The sequence below is a fragment of the Filicampus tigris genome, chromosome 1, assembly GCF_054856515.1.
Source record: "Filicampus tigris isolate MCC_2025a chromosome 1, RoL_Ftig_1.0, whole genome shotgun sequence".
NCBI classification, from domain to species: Eukaryota; Metazoa; Chordata; class Actinopteri; order Syngnathiformes; family Syngnathidae; genus Filicampus; species Filicampus tigris.
The window spans coordinates 8,820,771-8,835,646 of NC_141217.1; the positions used below are offsets into that span (position 1 = coordinate 8,820,771).

Below are 14,876 nucleotides of genomic sequence, written 5' to 3' on the forward strand. Positions count from 1 at the left end.
AATTACATTTGTTTGGTTCGGTTGAAGGAGCAAGTCTACTAAACCAAGACTTTGGAAGAGAACTCAAAGGGTGACGACGAGAAGTTACATCTTCAATCCCACAAAAGATCCCGGTGAAATCAGTTGACACGATTATTGGACAGCTGGAGAAGCTGGTCGTGAATTCTGGTGCCCCCATCCTGAATTTTAAATAAAACCTCATGCTAAGAGCTTTCCACTCGTTTCCTTTTATGGAAAAAAATCCCACATGAAAGACCCAACACGAAACATTTGAGGTGGAAAAAAAAATGTAAGCATGAACCCTACTTCATTTTCAAACATAAGGACTAGATGACTCTCCTCATTTTACAGAAACAGTAGAACTGCCCCTTTCCTTTTTAAAAAGCGAGCTTTTTTCAGCGGGGATCCACTGCAATCAAAGCAGGCTTGTATGAAAAATTGCTTCTAAATCACAAAATGTTCACTGGTTTTATGCAAATGCAATAACAGCGGGGCCCCAATATGGGTGGCCGTATTGATTAATCATTGCTGCACTCTGTCAGATTTGCACCAATGATGATAGACTCATTAAATGCAAAAGCTGTGGCGAAACTTGTGTCTAATAAAAGACCAGGGTTGCTCTGGCACCTCATAACAGGACGTAATATCACCTTTGAACTGAGTCATGCTTTTTTTTGTTTATACTAGTCAACACAAGCAAGCTAACTTTGATTGTCGTCCAGAAAAACATACAATTGGGCATTGTTTTTTCTAATGACAGAATGCATAACCAGCAGATCCTTATTGGATGATAGCGTCCACATAATTCCATTTGTCTTTTATTCCCATAGTCAAGCACTCTATTTACATTCATGGTCTCACACTGCATCGGGCTCATCTGGAGGTTATTTGGCAGAAATTATGCATAAGACTAAATGCCATGGCACTAATAGGACCGCAATTTAGGTGACAGGATAGACGTAATTAACAGAGTGGGCGCCATACAGGAGAGAGAAGATTGACGTGATGTAAATGGTTTAATTAAATCACGCACTTATAATCAGGGATATAAGTAATCCCCGTAGACCGCTGATTGTGTAAAATGCTAAATATAGGGTTACATTTTTCTGCTCATTCAGAACTAATCAGCGTCAATTAGTAAATGGGTCAGTGAGATAGTAAATCTAAAATTGCCGCTTCATCATCTGACTCATAACCCTGACAACATAAAAATCCATCGGGACAAAAAATACATTATGAACACTTTATCAAGTTTTTTTTTAATGTGTACATTAAAGGTGCACAATATATATGGCACATACAATAAATTGACACACTTTTAATTTGTACAGTTCAGTGGAATTATATGTGTGCTGTTGTAAACAGGGAATTAATTTAGAAGCAAGGTGACCAAAAAAAAAAAAATCCTGTGACCCAACTCATTAATATAAAAAATAACTTGTAATAATGAAATAAAATACCTGGAGGGGACGGCATAATAAAGTCATAATTACACTTTTTATGTATTAACAACAAAAGAGTGCCATGGTGGATGGCCGTCAAGTTTTCATAATTTCCACATTTAATCTAGCATTGTGTTTTGCAAGATCCATATAATGTATGTCCTTAATATTTCCACACCACAGTGGCTTTTTAGAAATAAAAAGTACATAGGAATGGAAATAAATCAAGCTATAGACATTTAGAGTAATTAAATATAATTTGGGGTATTAATTTTGAATCTTACATAATTCAGTTCGTTTTACACACTTATTTGTGAATTGCATTGTCTCTGCTCTGCTTGGGTCTTTGAGATTGTTAATTAGTCTCATTTTCTAATGACCTTTTTAAGCAGATGTGCTCTTTTCATTAACAATTCCATATATTCCCTTTTTGTCTGCATCAATCAACAAATAGCACTTCCATTACACTCATTTTCTGAATTTAATAATCAGAACTTCTGTACTTTACTTGCTTGCCATGAAAAGATATCCCCTGGCGCTGGGAATTTCAATGTTCATTTCCGAGACCTACTAAAGTTAAAACTGACTTTTCTCAAGACACCTTTTTATTCTGTCACTCATTCTCAACCACTTTGGCAAGGTTTATTCCTTTTACACAAACTCAATGGTCCAGACCTCAACTCAATTACCAGACCTTCTGCTTGTGTAATTGATCATCCGCCTCCATATCAGTGTAAGATGCAGAATGCGACACCAAAAGCCTGGGAAGTGTTCTGTAAACTAAACATACAATTCTCAAATGTTTGAATGACGTGACACTTACTAAACAGGGGGAAGCGATAACAACACACTCGACTGTACCTCACGATGCCTCTGTACAGTACCCTGGGAGGGGGGCTGGCACACACGCGCACACACGCAGGCATGCACGACACACACACAAAGGGGCTAGAACATCAGAGCGAAGATTCAAAGGCTTCCGCACTTTGATGGCACTCCATATGAGATGATACTTTATGATACCTACAATCCGGCCACAGAAAGCCACTCTCATTTCAGTGCAGGATTGAATCACTATTTTGCCTCTCCCAAGGCAGTCAGATGCTAGCATTGAGAGGCAGATGGACTCGCGAGAATACATGCTACAATTTCACAAAGACATCTTTCCAAGTCTCAAGCCGGATACTATTGTGGTGGGCACAGAATAGTGTGGGCCAGATGGTTTAGATGTCATGAAAGTGACAGTGAAGAGCAGCAGTTTTATCCGAACTGGCAAACACGGGACTCATAACTCTTTGTCCAGTTGCCTTCGACGTGGGACACCCATCAAGCTAGAAATGTGGTAGACTCCTTTGATTTGATCGCTCAAATGATTGTGGCACATTTAGGTGAATGCTGTCACTCAGCCAAAATACCACCCATCCATCCATTTTAGGTGAGGTTATGTTAGGTAGCTACTTTGATACTGAGGGAGTCTAGGAAGGAGTATGCGGACGACATTGCAGTCATTTGAATGGAGTGCTTGAGTTCATCCACTATTCAAGATGTTTTGTAATCTACTGACTTTGTAGTCTGTAGGGTTGAAATCAAGAGATGGTATCATCTCTCCCAAAGTCTTTCCCAAAAAGTTGTGAACTTCGTTCGATGCCTTTGTAATGCTGTGCAGAATAGTGCAATGGCTGCCTGTCTAGTACCGGTAGTCACTACGGATTCTTGAGCCTGGCAACAGAATCAGCAACACCTCCTATTGGTTGTTGCCAGGTAGCAAATTCCAACGCCTCAAGGTTGTACTGACTGCACCACCTAATGGCAACTGTGCAGAATTGCATGCAAATCCTGGACAAGACTGAGTTGAGGTAAAGTTTTCCCAGGTCAAATGAGTGACACAATTTGTTCAATGATGAGTACAATTCTCTGAGCTGAATAACACTATGTGGCACAAGAGCACATTAAAGATGTTTCTTTTCAGAATAAGTGGCTGCTTGAATCTGAGTGCGTTGGTGAATGGACAGTTGCTATCCATTTTTTAAGTCTTTTTGAGCAATGTTGTTTTGCAGAATAAAATACAAGATGGTAAAGGAAATCTCTGAAGTACCTCTCTCCTTATCTAATTTGTTGATGACTTAGACTTTGTCCTTGGAAGTGTTGTACTGCATTGCCTGGTCATCGTGTAAATTAAATTAGAGTTCGTGCTTCTCCGCCACCAAATTACTTGATGCTTGCATGTGTTTGCCCACACATGGAGGCGTAACTGTGTGATCAATTTTCATTCCTCCACCAGCAGTCAAGATCAAGGAAAGTTGCCAGTGAAGAGTGATGTTGTTTTTTCCTTTTTTTCTTGGATGGCTTTCGACAGTAAGACATACATCACTAAATGGAAGCACAAGATGCTGGAGGAAGCAATCACCCCTTCAATTTCAGGGCTGATACATTTTATAAATGTACCCTTTCTAGTTGCGCAACATAGCCAATACATTTTTCCACAGCTATTTCTGTTCTTGTGTCCTTTAAAATTATCATCCATCTGTAGTCTCGTTTGAACGGATATTATTGTTAGTTTCCTTTGAAATGGATATTGCAAGCAAATAAAATGGCTTTGTTGTGTCCCTTTGGCAGAACCTGACCCAGAGATTTGTCTGTGTGCAGAACACAGGTCATTGCTATAGTGTAGTTGGATCATATTCAAGTTTTGTGTGTTTGTAGCAGTATGTGCTTGAAATGTAACCAGGGGCCAAAAATGCAGAGCTGGCCATTTGCCCCTATTGTGCCGGTCCGTCCTGCGTCTGCGACCTGGGTACCATTCCGGCCTTGTCCCTCCGTCCTTATTCATAAAAATTATCACACCTAACAACTCCGTCCTTTTAAAGAGGTTCCGTCCTTAAGTCCGCCCCCACCCACCCAACAAAAAAAGAAAAATACAAAACAAACAAAAAAAAAAGCGTCCGCGCATGTCGCGATGATGCGCTGCGGCAGAGATGCTAACGGCAAAGGTTTACTTAAAGCTTATTAGCTAGCTAATTTACTACTCGAGTCCGCTGTGGACACGCTTCAAACACGCTTCAAATGTGCTTCAAACGCGCCACTAGTAGTTACCCAACTGCGCGTACTTACTTCCATTGGGAGCCCCGGCAGGAGCGAACGGGTGTGCACTGCACACGTTCGGTCTGCACGGAGGGGAGTGTCGGCCACTTGATTGCATTGTCGAAATGAAGTTGTTCATGTTTCAAATTTCCCATGGTCAAATGCCAGCACTCCTTCTTCGACCTCATTCTTCTTCTCCTTCCTTTTCTCCTCCCCTCCATGCAGACCGCACAGCGTTCCCGCCGGGGCTCCCAATGCAAGTGTAACATATGATTTGGTTTAAAATCAGAGGCCCGTTTAAAATCAGAGGCGTACCGGCCTATAGGAGGGTACTATTTTTCCCCCCCGGAAAAAAGGCGAATGATGGACGACAGATGGGTACCCATGCTGCAGACGGAAGCGACTTTTACACTCATTTTATTCTCTTCTATTCATATACCGTACCTGCCATTTTAGGCATAAATTGTTATTGTCTAGGACCATCTAGTTTTTACCATTCTTTGTTAGTTTCCTGTGTTCAGTGTTTGTAAATAAATAAATTAAATTATTTTGTTTATTTTCTGCTAAAATGTAGCATAAACCTTTTGAATTACATTGATAGCGGAGTCAATTTCAGACACACTCTTGTGGCAATTTGTCACCTCGGCTTACCTGGATAGATAAAGGTTAAATAAAATACAAATAAAATAAGACTGAATTTCAGTAAGTCAATCGTAGATATTGTGTTATTTTGGGGGAGATCTGTGCTATTTTTGTTGATTTTGAAATGGTTCTCAGCCGTATGAAATGCTCTTAGAGATGATATCAAAGACTCTTCACATCATGCATTATTAAAATTCTTTCTATACGTTCAGATAAATTATGCAGACATGCTGTATGTGTAAGGGTTATGCCACTGGGACTGACTCGAGGCTACTTGGTTCTTTGCTGTCCTTTGTAAAGAAGAAAGTACAATAGTTCGTCAAACGAATTCAAAACAGTTATCATTTAAGGATTAGTCAAGTAACATAATACATAATTAGTTAATATTCATTTTGTTAGTGTCCAACAACAGGTTCAGTTTCACTTTCACATTTATAGTAGTCTTATATGGCTGGCAGGGGTCCCCAACCAGCGCTTTGGCGAATGTCCCCCCCCCCCAGCCACAACGGAAGCCAAGTCTCCGTCACGTAACGCTATTATTAAATGGACTAGCTAGCATCTCAGTCGCGTAACGATAATGGACACCAACACAGGACCACCAAGCCCCTCCCGCCGCTGACGGTGAATATTTACAGGGTTGGGCAGCGCACGGTACAGACTTGTATGAACCGGTCCGTGGCAGGAACAAGGTTGGCGACCACTGTTACATGACCGCCTTTAGGAATTTTTTGCAGTAGACACAGTTGACCTGCAGCTGTTGAATGTAGTGAAGCAGAAAAATATATGCTAATTACATGCAAAATGGGAAATAAATGGTTAAGTTTCTGTTTTCAGTAAATTCATAAAAATGATATTGGTATCTTTGGGAAAAAAAATGAGAAAATGTCATCTGGCTGCTCATTTATCTTCATTCGAATGCCTCAAGAGACAGCTGACTCTTTATGGTATGTTATTATGCTTTAGTCTCACTTGTATATGTATAATAAATAATACATCAGAATAACATGAATAAGAAGAGCCATAGCGAGTAGTATTGGTATTCAAATAAGCCACAAATGCATTTCGGCTTGTTTTCGCAAGGACATATGAAGCCATTTTCTATTCATGAAGGCTTGTTGCAATTTATGCAGTCAGTCAGTCAGTGTTTTAAAGAAGATGCCCACTTTTTTTTTAATGAGAGTCCTTGCTGGTAGGAAGCCACCAGTGTTGACCTGTATAACATTGTCACATTCAGTGCCATCTTGTTGAGGTTTTAACATATTCCAGGCATGCGTGACCTCAACTACTTTGTCGCTGCCCTTGAGGAGTCTCACAAGGCTTTGTGTGTTTCCCCAAGCTTGTGAAGTCTTCTCTGTTTGAACCGCAGTAGCTCGATCACGAGATTAGAGTTAAAAGAAAAGCAAATGTCTGTTTTTTTCTTCAGAGAATTCTATGTGAGATATTCTTTTCAAACCTGATGAGATAGTCTACTCAACGAAATAGTGCTCAACACAAATGAGTGCACCCCATTTGAAAAGTAAGCTTCTTATCCGTTGATCAGTGAAAAATGAGAAATATTTTTTTGACTTTTGACTTTTCATGATTTCACTCACCTGTGGATGTTTTTGTCAAAAAATTAACTTTGCTAAATTGCTAACAGATTTTAATAATCATTTGTTTGACAGATCAAAGGTTTGTGTGGGCAAATTGACAGAACTAATTTGCAATCAAAGGCCCATATTTGCGGGAATATTTTAACATATAGTATGCCAGTGAAATGAAACTCAAGTTTTTTTCTAAAGAATAAATATATACTGTAAATATATTAAATAAAAGTAGAAATATGTTGGAGTATACTGTATTCATTTATGTGAAGCACATTGTGTTCTGTTATTTGCTTTAGCTCTACTTTCTGAATCTGATCTTTTTAATCCGATCAAATAGGTATGACACATGGGGTTCCTCAAGGCTCAGTTCTTGTGGGTTAAATTCCGCAAAACATTGTCATGTTGACTATCATAGCTTTAAAGATTATACACAATTACAGTGTCTCCCCGATGACTACAGTTACTGTAGGTGTTGTGTCACTGTAGAGAACAAATTAATAACTGGATGAACCAAAATGTCCTTTAGCCTTACGACAACAAAACTTAGGTATTTTTTTTTCTGGCAGTAAAGACAAGACCATTGCTGTTAGTTAAATACCTAGAGTCACTGTCTTTAAAAAAAAAAGAAACAAGTCCAAAACCTTGGTGTGCTGATAGATTCAGATCTGAATTTCAGCAGTCATGTCAAATCAATAATAAAACAGCCTTCTAACACCTGAAGGACATATGCAGAGTGAAGGGTTTCATATTTCAGGCAGGCCAGGAAAAGCTCATCCATACTTTTTTCCTCCACTACTTCTGATTGAACTCCCAAAAGAGCATCAAAGAGCTTTAACTCATTCAGAACACTGCAGCTCGGAATGTGACCAGAACAAAGCAATCGGAGCATATTACTCCAATTTTATTTTTGGCTCCCGCTCAGCTATAGAACAGACTTTAAAGTTGTACTACTGGTCTATAAATCACTGAATGGTTTTGGTGCTGAATACATACATAGTCAATTAGTGGAACTCAGAGTCCAAACCAAACATGGTGACGATGCTACACACAGATGGAATAATCTGCCAACTGAAGCGAAGTCCGCCCCAAGTGTGAATGTTTATAAATTCAGATTAAAAACTATGGGGTTTTTTTTCTCCTGTGCTTGTGATTAAGCTCTTTAAAAGCACTTTTAGCCTTTTATTTTGAAAGCATTTAGATAATTTAGCAATCTGTCATTTTTCTCTGTTGTAATTAAATGTTCTTTGCTCTTTGCTTGTAAATGATTTTAAATGTTTTACTTTTAATCATGTAAATCATAATTCGATATATAAATAAAGATGTATTCCATTTCTAAAAGTAACATTGCTAACACTCAAAAAAAGCTCGATTTCCAGATCAGTTGTGATCCACAAATGTGATAAAACGTTGATAAAATACTGAAGGTGCAATTAGCTGTCTTACTGGGCAAGTGTTCTTCATGTGAACTGTTGAAACACCTCACTTCTCATGCAAACATCCATTAAAATTTCCAGGAGCAATTGCTTCTCGTCAGCACCGGTGCAGGAGATTTACGTATGAGCAGAAGCAGCCGATTTTCACATCAAATTGAACAGGTCCAGGCTCAATCGGTGCTCGATGACCACATTCGTATTGTAGGTATGAGGTCAGTTTGTATAAACACAAACCATGTTTTTGTTTGCTGTCCCATTTTTTTGAATATCTCAGTGCTTTATAATTTGATTCATATTAACTACTGTATATATTTAATGCGCATTAGTTTTCCTTCCATAGAGATTGTGCAGATGAGACCAGGTTTATTTATAGTATCTCAGAGGTGATGAAATATGACTAGGATATATTGTAAGTTGCTGTAATTACTCTAATGTGATTCATGAATTGGCATAAGGCATTCAACTCCAAATCCTATTTGTCATTCAATATTTTTTCGTTTGATTTATCATGGATGTCTGTGCGACCAACCCATTTGCATGAATATGGTCCGGAATTTTGCTAAAACTTTAATGTTACAAATTACAATAGTTAGGAATTGGGTTGCATTTTCCAGTTTCATAAATGACACATGATCGTCCACAAGGATGAACATACAGCAGATAAGGTGCACTCAAATGCTATAATTTGCAATGAAAATTCTGTATTTTACTATTACATACTATTTTGATGAATACAAGGAAAATCTCCAAAGTCAAACCCAATCTTCCCGTTGCCTCACAATTTGTCTGAGCAAATTATTTTTCCCACAGGAACTGAAGTAAATAGAAACACAGTTGTGCCGTGGGATAAATTTCCCCATTCAAATTACATTTCCTCCTGAAAAGAATAATGATGCATTTAATTTGCTCTATCTTCTCCTACAATAAAAACATGCCAAAATCACTTATTATCACGTTTCACTACAAGAAAAACTGTCATCAACAGTAGTCAACTGCAATGGCATCATTAGGCCTATTTTAGGGGGGCTGAAGCCTCCCTACAATGTTCTAAGTCGCCAAAATTTGGTTGCACTTACAAAACAGCTTTAAAAAATGTAATATAAACTATCCAGAAAATGAAATTATATAAATATTCACCTAATCTAGCGTTCTTCATGTAAATATAATTATGAATCTGTAGGATTCCCTTATTTCCTCGTGTAAGGTAGAAAATGCTTGTCGTGTGTCATTATCCAATCCATTCCACTTAATCATATAGAAAACGTCGTTTTTTGTAGAAAGCGAGTCCATGTTTTCACTGCGTCCATGCTTGCAGTGGTGCGCATCTCCGCTCGTATTTGGGTTGCAAAGAGTGCCGAGCCTGCCGACTAAAAGCAGCATGAGGAAAATAATGTGAGGAATGCGCTAGAATATATTGATCATCAATTGATTTCCTTCACTTCATACTGTCAGGTACAGAGAGCACTTGCATTGGTTCATTGTCCCAATTAAAATCCATTCGGCTTGAACGTTCTCATTACTGATAATCCATTCCATGTTTTCCATACTAACATGCTTGCCCGTGAACCATTAGCGTCCAGTCTACTGAACATTCTCCCTCGTCTTAATAGCAGACTGGGGAGGAAAAGAACTGAAAGAATCATGGATATAAGAAGGTTTTTGGAAAAAAAAAAAAAAAAATCAATTTTCATCACTGCTGGTAGGAACAATTAGTTAGCTACAGCCCTGGCCCATCTAACAGCAGAAATTCCTAGGCTTATAATAACAGCTTGTCAATTAGTCTGCAATGCATGTGAAGCTCCTGGCTGTTTACATAAAGATGAAACAGGTTTTAGAGTCAACTTAATGCTTGAATTCACACTATTAAGTAGGAGTTGAGCTGAATCACCTATGGTTGTCATCAGTGGATAATAATAATAATAATAATAATAATAATAATAATATTATAATTATAATTATAATTATAATTATAATATAATAATTATAATTATTATTAATAATTAATAATAACTCGTACACCGATGCCGCATTGTAGGAAACAGGACGGAGGAGTTGAGTGAGAGAGCAACAAGGGAGCGACATCTGGTGGAAACGTGTGTCTCAAGGCGTTGAGTTCACAGGAGAGAAAAATCAATTCGTGATGCCGACAGTCTAGAATTTATGTAAAACTCAATGAATTTAGTTGAACTGAATGAATTTGAAACATGTCAGTTAGGGGCATCATTTAAGACTCATTTAGCTAAAAAAGAAAGAGAAAAAAGAAAAGGAGAGTAATGAACAGAAAGTGGAGATATTTAACGTTCACACTGCACGGTGTGATGCCAAATTCAGATTTTTTTTAATTGTTGTTCTTCTGTGTGAATTGATGGTGGCTGCATATTGTGAAGTGTGCTGCTGCCATCTATTGGTGGGGGTCTGAAGTGCACTCCAATTTTGCTCAAGACAAAGAAATTGGTTAAGCGACAGCTCACATCTAACAAAACGTGCAAGTTTAGGCACTTGTATCTCAAGGAAAGACCATAATACATACCTGGGGCAAATTGTAGCCGCATAAAAAAGAAAAAAAAAATCTTGTTCATACACCTTTTTGCAAGCAGCTCTTATAGTGCTAATTCAAACAGGCTACAAAGAAGAAATTCCCAGCCCAAGGGGGTTCCTCCTGAGATCCTCTACTGTGTCACTTCTGGACTCTGTTGTGCTGCATATACACCAGACCTTAATGTGATTTGTGCTTGCATCCAGCTTCAGTCTTTTTCTAAGTCGCCTGGGCCCTGTCCTATAGTCCATTGTCAAGAGTTGTATTTAGAAGTAGGCCTTTGAGTGCAGGCAATGAATAGTCTTGTGATTTGGCTGCTCTGAGGCTAACCAGATGGGCACTTTCCTCTCTCAGTCACTTTCCATAAAAGAGGTAATCAGTCAGGTCCTTTGGCTGACACTCCATTGGATTAGTGTGATGTCGCCACCGTGCTTCGGTGCTGTTACTCTGCAACCTTGGGGAGGTACCAAGGTCCCCTGACTTTGATTGCAGACAAAATGCTTTTGGATGCCTGGACATCATTCCTTTACATGTTGCAGAAGAGACAGAATCAGGGTGCCACTTCTCTCCTCTCCTGGGTATGTTCTTTGCCTCCAATATCATTCTCTTGTCCACAATCGTTCATTTATGATAGTTAGATTAACAAAACCCATTGAAAAAAATATGGCGAACAATCGAACAATGAAAGGATTTTCTGCCAAAGATGCATTACTCCAAAGGCTTCCTGCCTTCTGCTCTTTCTCCGTTATCTCCCCTCAGTTAATTGCTCATTAGGAGAGAAAATGTGGTTTTAATCATGTACTGGTTCAAAACTGTCTGAAGTTCATTCCAGCTAATGGATTTGAGAGAAACATGCAGTGGCTGATTGTTCCCATCGAAACACATAAAGCAACATTCGACCGATTATGAAAACATCCAATTAGAGCCTCTAGCGGTGGTTGTTTGTATGCTTAGGCAAGCAAGCACATTTGTGTTTTGTGTTTAATCTCATCATGACAGTGTTGAGTGAAGTGAGGAATTTGTGGGTTCATCATTTGGTTGCTGCTGAATCATTTCTTATTCATGCAGTTGTGTAGCTCAGTAACAAAAGCTCTCGTTTTAAGGAAAAAAACATACTGTAAACTTTGTATGTTCAATACACAGGGTAGGTGTACATGTAGAGTATATTACTGATGGTAAATTCAAAGTCAGGGGTATCTGTTTTTTATTGCTTTAAAAAGTAAATAAGAATCTGTGGGATTAAAAACCCACAATCAAGAACACAATGGCTCCCGGTAAATAATAACAATCAGTGTTGACTGAGTACATCTAATGACATGCTTTGTAAATTGCTTGGTAAATGTTCTAAAATATTCTGCCCTCAAATGTCATTTTTTGTTGTTGTTCTCTCTTAATTGATTTTCTATTGTGTCCTAACTACTTGGCAGCAGCCAGTAAATGGGCTGTTGATTCAGTTGTCCAAAAAATAATTCACACACCATGTAACCCAATTTGAAAATTACTATGCGGTAAAATGTGGTTATGAGAGGGATTTCAACCACAAACATTCTTCCACAATTGGGTCAGAAAGCCTTCCTGTTAACTCATTGATTTTGCTAATGAGACAGGTTTAAGCCTTGGCAGAGGTCTGTACACTTGGCAGAGGTTGTGTCAAAGTTAATTCTTGTCCAACTCTTTTCTTTTCAGTGGTGGTTCTGTATTTGCAGGCTATAGGAACCAAAGAGTGGAGGGAGGTAAGAAAAACATTTCTTTTTATTACATGCCAGCATCCAATGTCTTTTTTTTTGGACACACCGACACACCTATTTCGACCATGGGTGTGAGTGACTTGAGAAAGTGCTGAGACACAAATTAAAAAACGTCAATCTCCTCAATGGCCCCACAGCCTGAAACATACTGCACAAGCTATAAGAAAGTGAAGATTGAATTAGAGAAAAAAGAGAGAAAAACACAATGTTGAAAACGAGAACACCCAGTCATGGCTGAGGACAAGAAGACACGCAAGGGAGATTAATCGTTTGTCTCATTAAATGTGCACCTCGCCCTGGCATCTTGCAATATTGCTCCTGGTTGTTACTGCTTGTGGCTGGAGCATGCAAACTTTCATGCATTGCCTCTTCCTTCACCTGTTTCGTCACATTTCCATGTTACCGTTTTCCCCCCAGAGTTGAAAGATGAAAAGTAAGAGCATTGGTGCATACTTCAAAGTAATCCCGGATACGGTGGATACATTCAACAGCTCACTCATAACTGCCACTTTTTTGTGACGTGGATGCAAACTAGATGACATTTTATGACCAATTTTTCCAATCACGAATTCAAAATTCAACAGTCAAGATTTATGTACCTTGGAAAATTTGCCATATGAATGGTTGGTCTCAGAAATACAGTACCCCTTACATGTTTGCTTATTTATATATTGATTTATTACTTAGCATAATCTTGCTTGTTTGATTCAAGCAATTAGGGAAAGCAGGATTTTTCTTGCAATAACTGCATCAAGCATTGACATCGACCAAACATTTGTGTGTTTCATTTGTGAGGCTTTCACTGCAGCCTCTTTTGGTTATTGTTTGTTTAAGCGGGTTACTCCTTTCTAGTCCTCCATTTATCAGGTGCTCGAGAGTTTACGCCTGTAGATTGAATTGGCCGGTTGAATACCTTCCACCTCTTGCCAATGATGAGAGCGATATTGTTGGTTTGGTTTTGTGTTTTGGTTCATTATCTTCCTGCATGGTTTAGGATCAGTCAGTCGGTTGTGTTGTGTCCTTTCAAGCACAGTGGTCACTAAAGTGGACAGCTATTTAAAAGTTGCTTTCGCCTATATTAATAATTAATAATAATTATTAATTAATCTAAAAAAATCTTTATCTTATAAATCTTCATCATCATCTAATCATAATTCATGCATGAAAGGGTTAAAACGGCAGACAATGGCCTTGTTCAAAATGTCTTAACTTTATGAAATCTGAAGAGCAAAAATCATATGAAATCCGATTTGAGCAATATGGATCCCAAATCTCATGGGGAGAAGTGCGGACGCTCTGGTCGAGCTGTGTGCTCACGTGCACGCCGTGGAGAGATTAAGGAAGAACAACTTTAGCTACTAGCACCTTTAATGACATTGACGCGGAAGAAAGGAAAGCACCACCCGTTTTACAGCCGGTTACATCTACAGTACTTGCGTGGATGTCACAAACCCCAAACTGCATGGTGAGAACTAAAAACATAAGTAAAAAACAGCCAACTTGCTGTCACTCCACGCAAAATAACATACGTGGAGCTAGAGCTACGTATACACAGTTGCTAGAAAAAGTCTATGAATCTTTTGGGCTGACCTGGATTTCTTTGTAAATAAGTCATAAAAATGTGATCTGACAGTTTTCTCAACAATTGTGTGTTTGTATATTTTTTACTGAACACAACATTAATGTCACAGTGTACCGTGGAAAAAGTGAACCCTTGGATTTTATAGCTTTTGAGCCTCCTTTTGGCAGCAATGACCTCAACCAAACATTTCCTGTAGTTGCAGAACTGCGCAATGGTCAAGAGGAATTTGGACCTTTCCTCTTTTCAAAGCTGTTTAAGTTCAGCAATATTCTTGGGATGTTTGGTGTGAATTGCTCTTTTGAGGCCATGCCACTGCATCTCAATTGCAGTGAGGTCAAGACTCTGACTGGGCCACTCCAAAAGGTGTATTTTCTTCTTTTGAAAGCCATTCAGTTCTTTGGTTTGTTATCACCCATCTTCTGTTAAGCTTCAGTTGCCCAATAGATGGTCTTAAGCAGGGTGTCAAGGCAGGGGCATGAGGGGGCCTGGCCCCCTCAAATAAATGTTATGCCCACCCCCAAACTAAATCCCCCAAAATATATTCGATTTCATATATTTTTATTATTTCATGCCTCTCACCTCCGCTTCTCTTCTTACGGTCTTAATGTCTTGCTTGCCCCCTCAAATATAAATTATATCAAGTTGTTTCTCGTGTCATGTTTACTTTTTACTCTTGTCATGTTTGGGGAAATTTTGTACTTCTAGGAGTAGTTTTAAATCACAATACTTTTTACTTTTTGTAGATTTGTGAAGAAACTGTACTCTTACTCCGCTACATTAGGTTACATTGAACCTGTTACTTAAATCCCCCCCGCGTACATATGCG

At 38.7% G+C, this 14,876-nt stretch overlaps 1 protein-coding gene across 1 annotated transcript in view; it reads left to right on the forward strand.

Annotated features, from left to right (window-relative positions):
* cpne9 (copine family member IX) overlaps positions 1-14,876 on the forward strand; it is a 108,855-nt gene that overhangs the window by 6,556 nt on the left and 87,423 nt on the right. The window contains exon 3 of the mRNA XM_086050673.1: positions 12,407-12,453. Within this exon, the coding sequence (XP_085906799.1) occupies positions 12,407-12,453 (47 nt within the window). The remainder of the gene's footprint in view (positions 1-12,406; positions 12,454-14,876) is intronic.